The 17,627-nt window shown below is 39.1% G+C and overlaps 1 protein-coding gene across 12 annotated transcripts in view; it reads left to right on the forward strand.

Annotated features, from left to right (window-relative positions):
* Positions 1-17,627, forward strand: part of Mef2c (myocyte enhancer factor 2C) — a 166,354-nt gene that overhangs the window by 83,869 nt on the left and 64,858 nt on the right. For all 12 annotated transcript variants that reach the window (XM_076552023.1, XM_076552024.1, XM_076552028.1 and 9 more), the window contains one exon: positions 5,901-6,104. In XM_076552023.1, the coding sequence (XP_076408138.1) occupies positions 5,901-6,104 (204 nt within the window). The remainder of the gene's footprint in view (positions 1-5,900; positions 6,105-17,627) is intronic.

Below are 17,627 nucleotides of genomic sequence, written 5' to 3' on the forward strand. Positions count from 1 at the left end.
AGTTAAAATGACAAAAACATAAAAGAACTATGTGAACATGGCCCCTGCTGGTGGTAAGCTTCCTTTTCATTACTCTGAGCACAGATGAGAGTTTATGTTGAAACCTCCACTTTGTACTGAAAACATGCACAGTTAGTTCCTCCACTGATCTATCCATTCATCCAATAAACACTAGACAATTATTATTTTTGTACTTTAACCTACATGATGAACAGAAGATGGCTCCGACTTTCAAGGAAAGCAGGAAGCAGTCGAGACGCTGTAAGGTAAACATAAGCGAATAGAGGTAATACAAGCAGATGGACCCTAACCACAGAATCACAGTGATGTTTTACTTCTTGATATATGGAATAGTATCAAGTATTTTCATTGGCTTTTCCTCCAGAATTAGTTGCAGATCCTGCATCAACCTCTTCATCATTCTATTAGTGGCCTGACTTTGTCCACATCTTCTTAGAGCTTATAGCACACGATAGAGTCACTAAAGATCACTCTAACAGATAAATTTATTCCTGCTGGGATAATTTATTCCTGCTGGGAGATGTTATAAACTTAGATCCTTCCCCCAAAATCTACCATGTTTTTCAAAAAGAGATTGTTGAAAAAAAAAAAAGCTATGAATGAAAATTTCAAAATCACCTGTTTGATTGAGCTCATTTGTGACTCAGCTTGCTGAAGTCTGTAGAAGCTCTCGACTCTGGCACAGAGGGTTAGCTCTGCTCTCTGCAGCTATGGTGCATGCAGATCTAATGAGCATACCTTCCACTTTCACTAAACCCTTGTTAAACGTGTTTCCTGGGACAAGAATGACTGGATTCCACAGCACTTTTCCAGAGACTCCTTCACACTTAGGGTTGGTTAATTCATTTATCTTTTCAGTATAATTCCTCAGTTGGTCAGCCATTCTCAAATGCACAAATACATATTTATTCAAAGTCAGAACTCATCAGAAGATGCAAAGAATGTTTGCTTGACAAACGCAGTCACCAGTGAGCCTCCTCTGCATGCGAGGGTAGGGAGAAATGCATGTTTGTGTGTACGTGCGTACGTGTGTGTGCGCGCGCGCGCGCACGTGCACGCATGTGCTCATGCATGGGGAGGCTCTAAGTCTGTTTTCAATGTCTTCCTCAGTCCCCCTCCACCTCATTTTCTTAAGACCAGGTCTCTCGGGCCGGGCAGTGGTGGCGCATGCCTTTAATCCCAGCACTCAGGAGGCAGAGCCAGGCGGATCTCTGTGAGTTCGAGGCCAGCCTGGGCTACCAAGTTAGTTCCAGGAAAGGCACAAAGCTACACAGAGAAACCCTGTCTCGAAAATCCAAAAAAAAAAAAAAAAAAAAAAAAAAAAAAAAAAAAAAAAGACCAGGTCTCTCACTGAACCCGTAGCTCACTGATTGGTTAGGCTGTCTGGCCAGTAAGCTCCACCCCCAGGCTCCTAGCCCTAGTCACAAATGAGTACCACATCTTTAGGTGGGTGCTGGGGACCCACACTTAGGTCCTTAGGTTTGCACAGTGGTCAGTTTATAGACTGAGTCATCTCCCCCATCCTTCGGTCCTCCTTTTCCCCCATCTGTGTCTACAACCATAAAAATCAACATCTGTCTTCACACTTTTTTACCCTTCATGATGCATTATCCAGGCACAGACTCAAAAACACTTTTCACTGAACTTTTCTTGAAGTCTAGAGGATCTATACATATGTGTTCTGTTATGGACATTCTCTGCTTACCATAGTATAAATTTCAAAATAGTATAATTGCTTTCTCTCGAAATTCATGACAGTAACTTAAATTGCCAAAAGGCAAGTAAAGAAAGTATCTACTTTTAACAAAAAATTATACTGAGGCGGCCAATGGAATTTAAAATAGAGTATCTCTGTTCTGTAATCTACGATTCACCAACTAGCCATTCTGTACCAAAAGTTACTTGTATGAAGGCTGCTCTGGGATCTTGGGAACTAAAAGCCAGCGAGAAAGACAAACTCAAAAGCCATCAACTCTGTGGTGTTAGAATACTTTTGAAAACAAAGGCTTATACAAGTTATTGGGGGAACCAGTACATAATAGTCCACACCTCTAAACCCAACAATTGGGAGGCTGAAATAAGAGGGGCCAAAGCCAACATGGAGAGACCATGTCTCATCAGGCAGTTAATAAATCAGTTAATACTGGAAAACTAAAAGGAGGAAGGAAAGATTTTTGTCTGAATATGGCAGTGAAAGCAGCTTAGATGTTGTGATTCCAACTAAGCTTTCCAGTGTGGTGGGAGGCTGTCAGTGGCCAGAAGGAACGGGGAGGTCACGGCACCACAAACTCTTTTGACCAATACAATATCAGAAATAATTCCAGGAGAGTAAACTTTCAATGGGTTTAGTACCTATATCAGTTTTCTTTTTCAGTTTAGAGAAATTTGGTCTGAAAACAAAAGCTAAATTAAAACGACTAGATAATAATGCCACTTCACCTCATTAGGCGTGCTAAGAAACAGAAATTTATTGGTCAATAATGTATTTTGTTCTTGAGGGAAAAAAAATCTTTTAAACATTGAAGCATTTGGTGATTCTCTCCTCCAGTCACAGAAGTGACAGGAGCTAAAGAAATACTGTTTTATGTAATACAAATTACAACATCCAGCACAAATGTGTAACATGGAGAAGGCTAAATAATATTCAATAGTTATTGCACCTCATGACATTGGACATGTAGAAAAGTCTTCAGTAAAAACTGTCTCTGGAAGATTTTCATAATTTCTTCACGGTTGGACAATGTAGAGCTGCCTTCAACAAATATGACTCTTCAATTTTAGATTCCAATTTCAATTTCTCATCTCTCCTTAATAAGGTTGTCATAAAATATGTGATATCTGTGCATATGCTAGGACTTAAAACTTAGGGTTACTATAAAATCTGATATTGAAATATCTTCATACATCATGATCATTGCATGTGGGGCTATGGAAAGATTCAATGGGAAAATAAAATTGTCAATGCTTACAGTGTATTTCTTCTTGTCATGCAAATGTATTTATTAAATCTCTGTAATTCTGAAAACTAGATGTTGAATTACAGTGCCCACTTAAATAATATTGGCTTTATTCTTCTCTTGATGTATCCCGATTGATGTAAACACTTGGAAAGAGCATCTTTACTTAACTGCTGTAAATCCACTTTCTGTATCACCTGAGGTCAAAATATGCTATTGAAATAGAAATATGGACTTGTCCCCATTACACACTATTGTCAGGTTATGAAAAATGTAATCATTACAATACATTATTATATTTAAGTATAAAAGCTCTGAATTGCAATCTTTGTCATTGAGTGGCATATTTTAAATGAAGAGTAATATCCCAGATCTCTTTGAAAAGCTTAATGCTTAAAAACAATTTTATCTAACTATGAACAATGGGAAAAAAGCATTATAAAATACATTTTGAGTATGCATGAAGAACATGAACATAATATAGAATTAAATTTAGAGCAACTAAGAGTAGATTTTGAAGATATTTTCTTAACTGCTTTAATACAGTCATCATTGCAGATTGCAGTTTTAATGAAAAGAAGCTATATGCGCTGACTTTCTTGACAGGTATTATTAAATAAGTGTGCATTACCCAGCAACTTATTTGGTTACACAAAAGTTGAGAAGCATCTAAAAGTAAACACAAATAGTGGTTTTGGTGAATTTCTGTCCTAAATATACTTTGGTGATGACTGTTATAATGAGCCAAATTCTGAGATCTGAGTACAACAGAAACTGTACTGTGTTGAGCCGGTCTACCTCCACTGCATAGTCATGAAGTCTGATTAAAAGTGGTCCCATATATGTGGAACTATTTTGCATCAGCGCTTCTATATTTAATACATTTTAGCCTATTTCACTGAAGAAAACAGAAACATGCAGTGAGACTTATGTCTCAAATTGCATCTCAAAGAACTGTTAAAATATATTTTAATAGCTCGCTATAATTATTGATTATACTTATCAATTCCAATAGGAAAGTCTCCTGCCCATCTTTAGTGTCAGCCATAACTCATCCAAATGAACCAGAATAAAATTTCCTAAAGCAATATGAAAATCAGATATGAAAATAGGATACTAGGTTATTCTTTCAGAAGCACTTTAGAAAAACAGTAAACAAAGAGATAAATGGTAAGGCATTGATAGTTACTGTGGAGCAAAATTGCCCAAGTTAAATGCAAATAACAAATAACATCTGAATAGAGATTGGCTGGTTTGTGTGGGCTGCAGTAAAAGTGCTTGATATTCCAAAGGATAATCAGCCCACACAGATAGTTTAGCATGGTCCTCTCATCAGGCAGAGCAACATTCTCAACCAGCTTCAGTTTAGAGGATCTTCATGGCACCGAGACACGTGTTTTCTTAGTTCCCAGTTGTAGGGAGCCTGTGCTTATGATGAGATGGTCTATATGGAAGAATGAGATGCTAGAGTGAGTGCTGAAAGCTGGACTTTGAAGATTTTGATAGTCCAGGCATGTTTTGACAGTTTCACATGGGGGAACATTCATTGCTTATTTGGAGACAAAGGAAAAAAAAAAGTAATGGGAATATAGATTTAGGAATTACAAATAAATGGCAATCAAAAGTAAGCTGACTTGTGCAAGACCCATTGCATTTAAAGGGGGGAAAAGGCTAAATAAACTGTCAGAGACCCCCAAAGTATGACCCTCAAAAACCTAGTTCCAAAAAATTGTATGTGCTTCTCAAATAAATAAATAAGCAAAGGAGCACATGGCTCTGTCAGCCATAGGACTGGGAAGCAGGTTGTCGTTTAAAGGGTTCTCAGCCTTTGTTACCCCAACCTGCCTACTACCCAATCAAACCATGGGCCATTCCTTGGAAGTCTTTTCTGGAAATGCTATGCTACTTACTTGCTTGGAAACACTGGACCATGTATGGGTTTATAGTTAGTGATGGTCATGCCTTCAAGTGGGTCGGCCGGCAGGACAAGATGAAGTTTGAAGAACACTGATAGAGCAAGAGTGAAATGTATGCCTTGACCTCTAGTGGGACTGGCGAGCAAAAAGCATGGCAAACTGGAAACAGGAGCTGTTGGAGACAGTTCGTGAGGGGAAGGAGTGTGGGGTGAGGTTTTGCAGAATGAGATGAACTGAGGAGGCAGTGATTCCAGGCAGGGAGGTCATCAGGCCAGGAAGCCGCTAGGCTGGCCAAGGTGACGTGATAAGGATATGAATGATGGGGTCGAATGGGAAATAGACAAGTGTGAACTTGACAGATATTTGTAGGGAAGGAATTATGGGACTTGGTCATAGATTAGACTAGAAGAAGAAAAGGTCACAGATAAAGTTACCGACCTGAGAGAAAAAAAATAGGAAACAGAAGAAAGATACCCAAATCCTAACAGAACTTCCCAGTGCACAGCTAAGATTCTGGAGAGTAGAGCCCACTACCCAAGAATTACACCCACAAGCCTCCAAGTGTTTTCAATTAAGTGGCACAAGACTAAACAATTTTATGTGTGTACTGTTTTAACACAAATCTAAAATACCAAGTTTATAATGTCACACCCAGTCTTCAAATGATTAAAAAACAAATCAACCTCTAGATATATAATTGGGAAAATTGTTAACCACGCTGAAGTTAGTCTTGAGATATTCAAAGAAACATGATTGTTTCTTCCACCACCTTCATTTAAATGCCCCGAATTAAATCCTGTACCTACAGTTTCCCATTCTACCACTAGCTAGAAATCACACATTTTCAAATTCTAGGCAGAAATCACTTTTAGATTATTTGCTTTGTGTTAGCACCCAAGGTTCTGGCAACTCTACACCATTGTTTTACAAAGGAAAAAAAAGAGTGTGAAAACATACAACACACACGCCTAAGGCTTTTGTCTTTAAAAATAATTTCTTTTTGCAGGTGACATTTACGAAGAGGAAATTTGGGTTGATGAAGAAGGCTTACGAGCTGAGCGTGCTGTGTGACTGTGAGATTGCGCTGATCATCTTCAACAGTACCAACAAGCTGTTCCAGTACGCCAGCACCGACATGGACAAGGTGCTGCTCAAATACACGGAGTACAACGAGCCGCACGAGAGCCGGACGAACTCTGACATCGTGGAGGTGAGCACGCAGGCCGTGAGCCTAGGCTGTGAGCCTGGGCTGCGGTACAGCCTTATGGTGTGGGCCTTGCCCAGTGGCTTCTTTTCCCATGTTCCTGCTCCTGTACATCTTTTCGGGATTTTTACCTCAGCTATCACTACACTACCCTGGTTACTCCTCCCCACATGAAAGTTAAAGTAGCAAACTGATGAGCCATGTAAGGATCTAGAAATCAAGTTCCAAGGTCCAGTCAGTGGCTGCCGCTTTTGTGGGTATATTAGGACATCAGAGTTGGGGACTGTGGTCAGGTGATACGTCATCCAAATGGTAAACTCTTATATAGTTACAGTTTATTTTAAGTATAGAATAGCTTCACTACAGAATCCAAATATTTTTTTCAAGTGAACTCAATCTAACCTTATAGTCTTTCACATGTATCACTTCTTTCTAACTCATTCTTTTTAAGGCTATCGCACTGGGAAAGTAAAAACAACTATTATAAAAATGTTATTTTTCACCAGGTGTGGTGGCACACACCTTTAATCTAAGCCCTGGGGAGACAGAGGCAGGTGGATCTCTGAGTTGGAGGCCAGCCTGATCTACAAAGCAAGTTCCAGAACTACCAGGGCTTTTACAGAGAGCAACCTTGTCTTGAAAATACCTCCTGCCTCCCAAAAAATGTTGTTGTTTTCTCAAAATAATATCATGATAGCAGTGAAAACTGTTGGGATACACGAAGTCAGAAGTCAACTGAAAATGTATTTATAAGTATTGGGTCAGTATTGCATCTAGGTCCGATTTATAAGCATTGGGTCAGTATTGCATCTAGGTCCGATTTAAAACACTGTTTGGATACAACAGAAATAGCAAGTCCATGGAAAACTCTAAAATGTGTTAGGTGCCGTATGATTTTGGTGAAACTTCTAAAATATTTTCAACACATATCCTATTTAAATGCTGTTACCTTCCGAGCAATGAATGACTCCTCAACTCAAATGGAAGGAGAATGGTCCCTATCTGCCTGATGTTTTTGCATCTCTTGTCTGTTCTTGGTTTCCTGGTTTGTATCTGCTTTCCTAGAACTGAATGGAAATAAATGCTTCAGAAGCATGGACTCCATAGTTGGTTTGCCAGAGTACAAGCCATTCTCAGTGTTTAAAAGTCCAGCACTGGCCACGTGGTGGTGGCGCATGCCCTTAATCCGAGCCCTTGGGAGACAGAGACAGGAAGATCTCTGTGAGTCTGAGGCCAGCCTGGTCTACAAAAAGTTCCAGGACAGCCAGCCTACAGAGAGAAACCCTGTCTCAAACAAAACAAAACACAAAAGTCCAGCCTCAGTTCTGATCCAATGAACAACCCTCCTAAATCCCCTTCTTTTTATTACACCCACCTCTAATGATTAATTATTTAAGACTAATTTTGATTTCTTTTATTTGAAGTTTTTAAAAGCATTGAATTTATTGCTTTTAAATTTTCATTTTGTAAATTTGCCTAATAAGACCAAACACAATTTCATTGGGAAAAAAAAAATCAGTGAACTGTGTTTGATACGTGGTAAAGATACTCTATGTCATTTATGCTTTTCATTGCCTAGTGATTTGAGTCATGCACTTGCCTGGATCCTCAAATTTAAGATTAGTAATAAAATTTGCCTGCCTTTAGAAGAGTTCTTTTCACACCTACATTTAAACTCCAGCTAGTTAGTTGTGAGGCTCCAAGGGCTTTTGTATATGTGAACTTTATACTCAAAACCCTGTCTCATACTACCGCTGTAACAAGATACATTCCAAGGTAACAACCTGAATTAAAATCTGACATTGGAGCCGGGCGGTGGTGGCGCACACCTTTAATCCCAGCACTCGGGAGGCAGAGGCAGGCGGAGCCCTGTGAGTTCAAGGCCAGCCTGGTCTACAGAGTGAGATCCAGGACAGGCACCAAAACTACACAGAGAAACCCTGTCTTGAAAAACCAAAAAAGAAAAAGAAATAAAAAAAAATCTGACATTGGACTTAATGTCCGTGGACTAGACATGTGATGTGAAGCAATAGAACTTTACTGGATGGATTAGAAAAATATGTTGACTTTTAAATTCTGCTTTCATGAGTTAGTTTATAATCTAGAAAATTCATATACTGAGTTTTGTGGAGAAGTGTGCTATATGACTTGAAGGTAACTTGCAATTTGGCACCCCATATAATAATATTTCCTAGTGTTGTATGGATGGACCTCTGAGAATTGGATTTCTTTAAAGGCTGGGAGATGAACACTGGGTAGAGTCCGAGATTTGCAGTATCATGCTATGTGGCAGGTTGGCTCTCCCTCCAGCTGAAGGTTTCTCATCCAAAAAATAAAGGGGGTTTGAGGCTTGCAACTCAGTGGTAGAGCTTCTCCTGAGTATGGGAGACTCTGGGTCTCAATTCCAGTACTACACAAATAATTTGAAAATCCTTTGTGACAATATAATTTTTAGAAGGAATCGTTCAAGACCACAGTAAAGTTCTAATTTCATTATCTTGTATGTAAAATATATATACATACATATATATATTTAATATATATATGTATGTATATATATTAAAGCTCTGAATCACTTTAAGCTTTTAACTCTCTGGCAAAATCAAAATCAAGAGTGGCCCAGTAAATATAACATGTAAATTGGGATAAATATAACATGTAAATCTAACACATTATAAGTGTGTCCTGATGGGTTATCTCAATAACATTCATGCTTCATGATTTGGCCTTCCTGAAGTTTAGAAATAACAGTTGAGGGAGAGAATTTTAAGGCAGGGTCTTTAACAGATAAAGCTTTATATCACTATCATATGTACCACCTTTAACAATGTGCAGAATTTAAATCAGAACACTTGAGATCAGAGGTTCAGGTAGAAACTGTATCTAACGTGCCCCCTCAAATAATCAGATATACCAGGTTTCACACCTTTGTAGCAGTGCATCAGTTACAGCAGAGACTACGAATCTGCCGTTGGAAGAATTCACTTTTGGAATAGGTCTAACATAAAGTTTAAAGTGAAGACAGTTTCCTACTCCTGGGTAAAATTTTTAATCTTATTTATTTTAATTTAATGGAATACATTTAACTGGGTAAGTTTAATGAGGAGCATAATATGTTCCATGAAGGGTCATTAGTTTTACATTTCCCATTTGGACCATTGCCTCTCTCCCTTAACCCTCTACAAACAGTTTACTCACAAGAAGGAAAGGTTGAGGAGAGAGAACAGTGCGGTGTCTAACATAGAGACTGAAGTGCAGATTCCTGGGCCATGCCAGAGCAGTGTTACAGGGTCACGGAAAAGTGTACAATGCGTGGGTGTTGAAAAGAGATTTCTCCTTTTAGCAAAAAGCTCTGTGTAATTACCATGTCTTTGCTTGATAATTAGCACTACTGTTACAATGGCACAGAAACACACAAAGGCTTAACAGATAGACTGAAATAGTTTTTTTTCCCCATTGTATCATAATGCAGCTTGAATATCTGTTTAGATACACTATATAAATATGCCAGATTTAGTAAATGTGTTAAAAATTGTAATCCATTGTTTAAAAAGGAAACAAAAACAGCTATTGTAATTAAAATACTTCCTTTGAAGAAAGTCCGTTTTATTTGGCTCTGTAACACAAAACTAGATATTTGCCCACATGCTAGCTTACAAGGCTCTGAAACTCAGGTAGTATGAAGAACTGCCCCATCATGACTGGCCCCCTGATGGAAGAAACGCTGGAGTTTCTCTTGGGCTGTATTCTCGAAGAAGTGTTTGTTCACTACCTGAGGATGGCCTGAAGAATGCAGATCCTACAGGACTAGTGTCCAGGAAAGGGATGCCTGCATTCTGAACAGACTCAGGCAGGCATCCTTGTTAAAGATGTAGAATCTGTATACAGAACCAGCTTGGGACCGATTGGAAGGGAAAGGAGCACTGCCCCGTAAGTGCCACCTCAACTGCTGAAACTCACAGTTCCCCAACACTCCACGACAGCACATGTGTTCTCGGGAATACTGCAAGTGATCCTTGGAATAACGGAGTCCTGGACTAATAGTAACCTCCATGTCCATTTCACATCTGCTAAACTTATATTTTTATGTTTATCGCTTTATAGCCCAGGTGTGAGGGAACTTAGAACCTGGCCAACAAGGAGCCTCTCGCCACTCTGTTGTTCCATGGAATGGTCATCCAGCCTGGGCCGGAAGTCCAGCCATTCTGTGTAAACAGGACCGAAATCCAAGGTCCTTCACTGCCCCCTGGGAAATGCAGAGATGAATGTAGCACCTATCATAAAAAGGAGCCGTAGCCTCACAGCTCTCTCAGTAGAAGATACTGGCTTCTATTTTTAGAGGCAAGGCTGATCAATGAGTCTCCCACCTCTGTGTGAGTGAGAGAGAGAGAGAGAGAGAGAGAGAGAGAGAGAGAGAGAGAGAGAGAGAGAGAGAGAAAGAGACAGACAGACAGACAGACAGACAGACAGTTGACAGACAGACAGAGGGAAGAGAATTTACGTAAAATTTTCTTTCTGTCCCCTGAGTCCTGCCTGGATTTAAAGACACCTGGGAGCCGTTGTTGCATTAAAATGGTTCTTTACCCAGTAAGCTCAGTAACAGCTAGGGCCTAAATTAGGACTTCCAAGGCCTTAAAATAGCTTTTAACCTTTGTTGCCTCACAGTACCGCTGCAAGGTTGTACATAGTCTAACTGCTCTGGCAGAGCTGGGTAGAGATTGGTGAGTACAGTTTTTGTTGGCGAGTAAGTACAACAGAAGGCAGAATTGGACCTGTTTACAGGTCAGTATTACAAAATTTGAGATTGGGTGTAAAATATAAAAACTACCTGTTCACTTGACCCTCTAATATAGCTAAACCAATATAATTCATAATTACAAAATACAGATTTATGAACTTTGCATGTACCATAGGTTTATATTATACACAAGCACTTAGCAGAAAAACACATTCACTGACTTGTTTGGTAGTTTCTGGACTTCCATTCCTTCAATCATTCACCAAACAAAGATTTGTCGAATTCTTGCTGTGTGCTACATGCCATGGAATGCCTGAAGTGCAAGTATAACCAGAGCAGCTCGAGAACTCCTGGTTCTTAAAGTGGCTCACGAAGTCATGTGACCCGGCCATTTCCCATCTGCCTTTGCTTATCATCCAGCTGACCTTGCCCTACACTTCCCATTCTGTGCTACAGACACACGACAAGGATTCACCCCACACACAACCTCTCTACACTCCATTTGCTTTGTCTTCATGTTTTGGTTGTAGGTCTTTGACTTTTACTTGTCTTTACTTCAAGTAAAGTCCCAAATCATGAGTCATGAGGAAGTTAGCCTTGTATTGAGTATATTACCTGTACCCTAGGTATCTTATGCTCTGTCTTCCACCTCAGAGTTATTGGCATGATTACCTCCTTAATGGTAACACACTAGATTTGAAACTCCTGAGGGGCAGGGACTGTGACTAGTTATCAGCATCAGCACCAGCATTTATCATAAGGTCCTTAGATTGTATTTAATGGAATAAGCAAACAGGAAATAAACACATAATATCAAATCACTGCCAGAGAATAATAGTATTACTCATTTAAAGTATAAAAACATTATTTTCATATCCCAGTGAAGTAGTTTACAACAGAGACCATTATAGAAATTCACAATTAGTCATAATGCAGGGAACAACTGGCCATAGGGTACCAAACCCCAGCAAATAACATCTACAAGACAACCCCTACACCTAAAGCTCAGGAAACATCACAGAAGAGGAAGATGGGTAGAGTCCGAGGACCGAGACATCTGCTCCGAGCTTGTGTCCTCTGTATGTGACAGGGAAGCTGAACCCATGAAATCTCAATACTATAGTTGTTTAAATAAGACCTGAAGAGAGTGGGTGATTGAGATGGCAACATGAATGGGGAAATCTCACAAGGCCCCACCCATAGATGAAAACCTATGGATAACTAATGAGTTTGGGGAGAGGCAGAATCAGTCTTCCCCAAGAATGAGCCCTCAAGTATCTCATCCAATACGAAATGGTCAGCTCTAAAAAACGTATACATACCAGCAACACTGGAGGCGCTCAGTAGGCGGTATGTATGTATTTGTTCATACATGTATGTGCATGTATGAATAATCTTGTCCTTCAATAAGATGCCATAAATTTTATAAGGGGGAGTGATATAAGATGAGTTGGAGGATGGAAAAGGAGAAGAGGAATAATATAAATACAGTGCTCGTATATTTCTAAGTTGTTTTTTTTTTTTAAATCACTGTCTAGCTCTGTCACCTCGTTATATCAACCACTAGCCACGTGGGGCTCTTCACATTAAGTGAAACAAAACTCAGTAAAATTTATGATTCATTTCCTCAATAGCAGTGGCCACATTTCAAGTGCTCTGTGGCCATGTGTGGGCTCGTGGCTACAGTGTTGAACAGGGAAGATCCTGACCCACTGGTTATCACAAAAGGTCAGTGAGACCACACTGATCTGTACTGAAATGTGAAGAGAGAGTGTTTTACCTAACTCTACTCTCAAACTAACACCAAGATGGATTCTTCGATTCATCGTCATTTTATTCTTCAACATGAAAGTGTGAGGGGTACATTTCAGAAGTGGCTGTGCTATAGAGTTCCAGTACTATAATTTTAGAATATGGAGTGCAAACGTTCTTCTACAAAAGACGTCAGTTTGAAACTCAATAGTTGGTCAAACTAGACACACACCGTACCTCAGGCCAGTAACCACAGTCAACCAGTAACCTCACTGATTAGCCTTGCTGGAAAACACCTGCTAGTGGTCTAGGCTGTAGGGGAGCACTGACCGTGTGGATGGGGTTGTGGTGTGGGCTATGTTTTGTTTTTAACCTGAAGCTTGTTAACGGCGAGGGGGTGGATCTTTTATGTTACCATTTTAAATTTGCTTGATGCAACATTGAACCACTGCTTAACTTTGTAATTAGTATTTTCCATTGAAAAAGTACTCTTTATGAAGAAATATAAAGAAATATTATCCTTCATTTGCATTATAAGTATTTCGTAGATTTACCATGAAACGTAATTGAAATAGTTCATGTGGCTAATGATTCAGGAAGGCTCTGCTGCCGTATGTTAAAACAAGTATAGACTTGTTTTCAATAGATTATCTAAATTATTAACAAAATATTAGCATCTCCCATAAATATTTAAACCTTCTATGTTGAGCTTTCCAAGGACAAAGAAATGAACTGAATTTCGTAAGAGATTTTTTATATTTTCATTGTTGTGTGTATCTTTAAAAACTTTACTAAGACCTGGAAATTATAATTCTGTGTGTCCTAATAAGAGAGACTACAGTTCCGATGTATTCATATTTCTCATAACTATACCACAATGGTTTTTGTTTCTTTGTTTGTTTTTTGGCTGGTTGGTTGGCTGGTTGGTTGGTTGGTTGGTTTTTTGAGACAGGGTTTCTCTGTATAGCCTTAGCTGTCCTGAAACTCACTCTGTAGACCAGGCTGGCCTTGAACTGACAGAGATCCACCCGCCTCAGCCTCCCAAGCGCTAGGATTAAAGGCGTGCGCCACCCCCACTCAGCTGACTACAAAGGTTTTTATACATCAGATTTGAAAAGCCATTTTTCTAAAATAGTGCTTTTATTTCATTTGCATATGTTTTATAAACATAAAAATCTGCTTTGCATCTCATTTATTAAGAAAATAATTGCTGAACAAAAGTGTGCATGTTGGATTGCTTAAATTATATGCATAAGGAAGTAAAACTGAGTTTCCTCTGCTCTCTTACTTCACAGCCCTGGTGGCTGTACAGCATCAAGACCAACAGAGCCATCCGAGAATCCGGCATAGTCAGAGCAGAAAGGACTGAGTGCAGCCTTTTGTCAGGACTGACTGCTTCATCAGTGTTAGTCAGTACCATTTTGTCACTGTCACCTTTTCAACTGAACTTCCTTGAACTGTAGAAAACCAAAGTCCTCATATCTTTTTTTTTTTTTAATACCAGAAGCCAAAAGGGGGTGGGGCACTTAGCCTAGATCAGAATCATCCATTTTTGGTGATATTCACATATTTTGTAGCATGTAGGACCTGACAGTTGCAGCATATTTGAACAAGAAGAGTATGCTGGCTGTTGATAAGAGGCAAATAATGTTGCCTTACTTGAACTGTAAAAGTACCAAATCAAATATCGAAAGGTAGAACATTTTCCCCAGATTTGTTACCCAATCAAAAGTGACATTTTTGGAATAATTCTCAGTGTGCCTAAAATCAGAATAAAAGATAATGGCTCTTCTCATAACAGAAATGTTTGTTATTTTAATATATGGACTGTGTTACTGGAGAGTTTTGGATTTTTGGTTTTTTTTTTTAATTTGTTTTTTAAATTACAACTAGTTTTCTGTTGACTGAGGACCATGTGCTAACATACCATAGACATTCAATATACATCAACTTACTGATGGTCACTGTAGTGTAAGTGAAGTTTATGAAGATGTTTTTGTTTAAGTTTGATCTGCCCTAACAATTAAAAGTGACTTCTTCGAATGGACTAGAGATGAATGAAAGTTGTTGTTCCATCAGAAAATAAAATTTGGGCTGGGAAGATGGCCCAGTCAGTAAAATGTTCTCTGTGCAAGAGTGAGTACCTGAATTCAATCCCTAGCACATGGGTAAATGCCCACAGTGCAGGGGTCAGACCAGCTGAGGAGCCCTGGAGCTCCCTGGCTACCAAAACTCCTTTAGTCAGCCAGTCTCAAATCCCAGTGTAAAACCCTGTCCAAAAACAAGCCGGATCTTGAGAAACAACAGCCAAAACTTCTTTGTAGCCTTCACGTGTGCATTGTGCACAAGTGCCCTTACACATAGACGTGCACTTATTCACAAAACATACACCCACATAGGTAGACATTAAAACTAAAAAGATAGAGGAAACCTCTAGCTCCAGCAAGAAAAACAAAATGGCTTCTAGGCCAAGGTCTATTGATTCCTAGGGAAGAATAAACTTCAGGGCCTTCACCTGGATGGAGCAAGAAGGATCAGTGGGTCAAATTGCTTCTGGCCCAGTCTTCCGTTACTGGAAGTGTCTTCCTAAAAGGTTGACTCCAATGGGATGGGTCTAGGTGTGACACTGGACTGTGTATTTTTAACATGCTTCCAGTTGATGCTGATCTTTGTGAACACTTCCTGTTTTCTGAATGGAGTTTGAAACTGTGCAAAATTTCTTCTTTTGTACTTTTCCTGGTTAGGGTCACATTATCAAATAGAATCTTAGCATAGTATCGGTAATATTCCTTTAAACCGGTAATCAACAGAACTGATTCTTGAAAGCAACAGAGTTGGCTTTTTCAGGCAGTGCCCTTGTTAATGCCCATTATGACTCAGCAGGGAAGCCATACTTAGGGTCAGCAGGGCATGTAGGCATTGCTCTATGCTCCCTTCCTCTGTGAGCAGTCATTTGGTAGAGCCTTCCTAGAGCAGGTGAGGAGGTTTCTGGGTCCAAGTCCAAACTAGCCGGAGAAGTGTAATGTGATTGGTTGGGATGATTCAGGTGGGCAGGTAGCCCCTCTCCTATTGTTTTCATTGTCCTTGTGGTCATAAGAATCCTTAAGACAGTCTGAAAAAGATAATGAAACCCAATATTAAAGGAACTGTAATTTTCCCAAAGAATCAGTAAAGAAATTATGTTTAAAAAAAAAGTGTAAGTCCCTTAGTGGTGCATGTAGACACAACAGAGTAGATGGGTAGACTGTGTTATCAGAAACACCGGATTTCACCAGTAGCCACCTACCTGCCCCATTATCCTGTTACATCTCACTGCTGTTCCCAGCATGTTTCATGTTACCTTGAAATTCAGCCACTTCAGAGGGACTGAATAAGGAAAAGAAACTTTCTGTCAATTATCTCTAAAGGTCATAGAGTTAATGACTAACTGGGAGGTTAATTAGATTCTGAAAGCCTCTTCATATCAATTAAATCTCTTATCTTTATGTTTTAGTAAATAGACTCAGTGACTACTTAGGGCCTACTGCTCGAAGGGAGGAAGCATTATAAACAGTAACTGTAAATGAGTGTTTGTTTATTCTCACAAAAAAAATTACTTCAATGAGTGGATATATAAGTTAATAATGGTAATTCCTCAATTTCTGAACTATATGCTATATTTTTCAAAGTTACATGCAAATCTCCCTTTATTTAGAAACAAATGCCATGCCTATAATAGCGAGAAGACCATTTCACGGAGAGGAAAACTGAGGTTACCATGACCCTAGCTGAAAACCAATCCATGTTACCCTTTCAATTTCTGAAACACAATATTTTTCAAAGTGTTATATATGGTTTGTTTTTTGTTTTGTTTGGAGGTTTGGTCTTTTATTTGTTTGGTGTGTGTGTGTGTGTGTGTGTGTGTGTGTGTGTGTGTGTGTGTGTGTATTTGTGACAATGATGATAGGAGTCCAACCCCAAGGTCTTGATTTTTTTAGGAAAGCTCTCTCTTACTGAGCTATATCCTCTGTCCTAATGTATACATTTTTAAATAAATTCTACATTTAGCATCTATGATATGACGATAAGTGAATTGTCCTGGATAATAGAACCAAGTTTTAGACGAACTGAAATAGGTCAGCAATGAAGTAACCTTACATACTTATATACATTGACATTAAATGAAAGCTCAGCTCTTCTGTCTCACTGTCTGGATATGCTTCGAAATACTCAAGAACAAATGCGGTTGGTGATCTCATACATAGCCATGCATCATCACAACATTCTATGGACAGTAGGAAGTGTATTGGTGAGTTAGCATTCTGGACCATTGGGATAGCTGGCATTGTGGTGATCGGACCCAACCCAGTAAAGACATACACCCACAGCACTGCTTCTCCTTAACTGTGGTTGTTCGGAGTTCATTTCATATAAAGAAACAGAAGCTGGACGGTCACTTTTGCATTTGGGAACATTTTTATAAAATTTCACCTTTTAATTTTAATTTTCAGAAGTAGAAATTCTAAGGCCCCACCAATTGAGATTAAAGATGAAAGTTTAAAACTCATTTCAAGGGGATGTAGTTCAGTGTTAGACTACAGTGGGTTTGATCCCCAGCACCCCAAACATTGTTGTAATAACATTAACTCACCCGTTGTCTGACTGGAGACAATAACGTAACTTCTAGGCTGTAGGCCCCTCCCTTGAGGAGTACTGCTTCCACTGAGTTCTCCCCTGGGCCTGTAATTTGGATTATGGGTTATAAAAGATGTCACAGCCTGTTGTAAACTGTTCAGTTGTAAAAATTGGTTGTACTTTGAAAGCCAAGGAGAAAGTTCAGGAAATTAAAAAAAAAAAAAAGATAGCAAACAACAAGTTCTTAACTTGAAGATATATAATATTTTATGCTAATAATACAACATTAGTATAAAGAGCTAACCTTTCACACACAAAAAAATAAAAATTTAAACAAAAGTCAATGTATTGGGTTTTTTTTTGTTTGTTTGTTTGTTTTTTCCCCAAGCATTTAGAAAATAAATGTGTAATACATGGTGCTAAGT

This window comes from Peromyscus maniculatus, chromosome 15 (genome assembly GCF_049852395.1).
Source record: "Peromyscus maniculatus bairdii isolate BWxNUB_F1_BW_parent chromosome 15, HU_Pman_BW_mat_3.1, whole genome shotgun sequence".
NCBI lineage: Eukaryota > Metazoa > Chordata > Mammalia > Rodentia > Cricetidae > Peromyscus > Peromyscus maniculatus.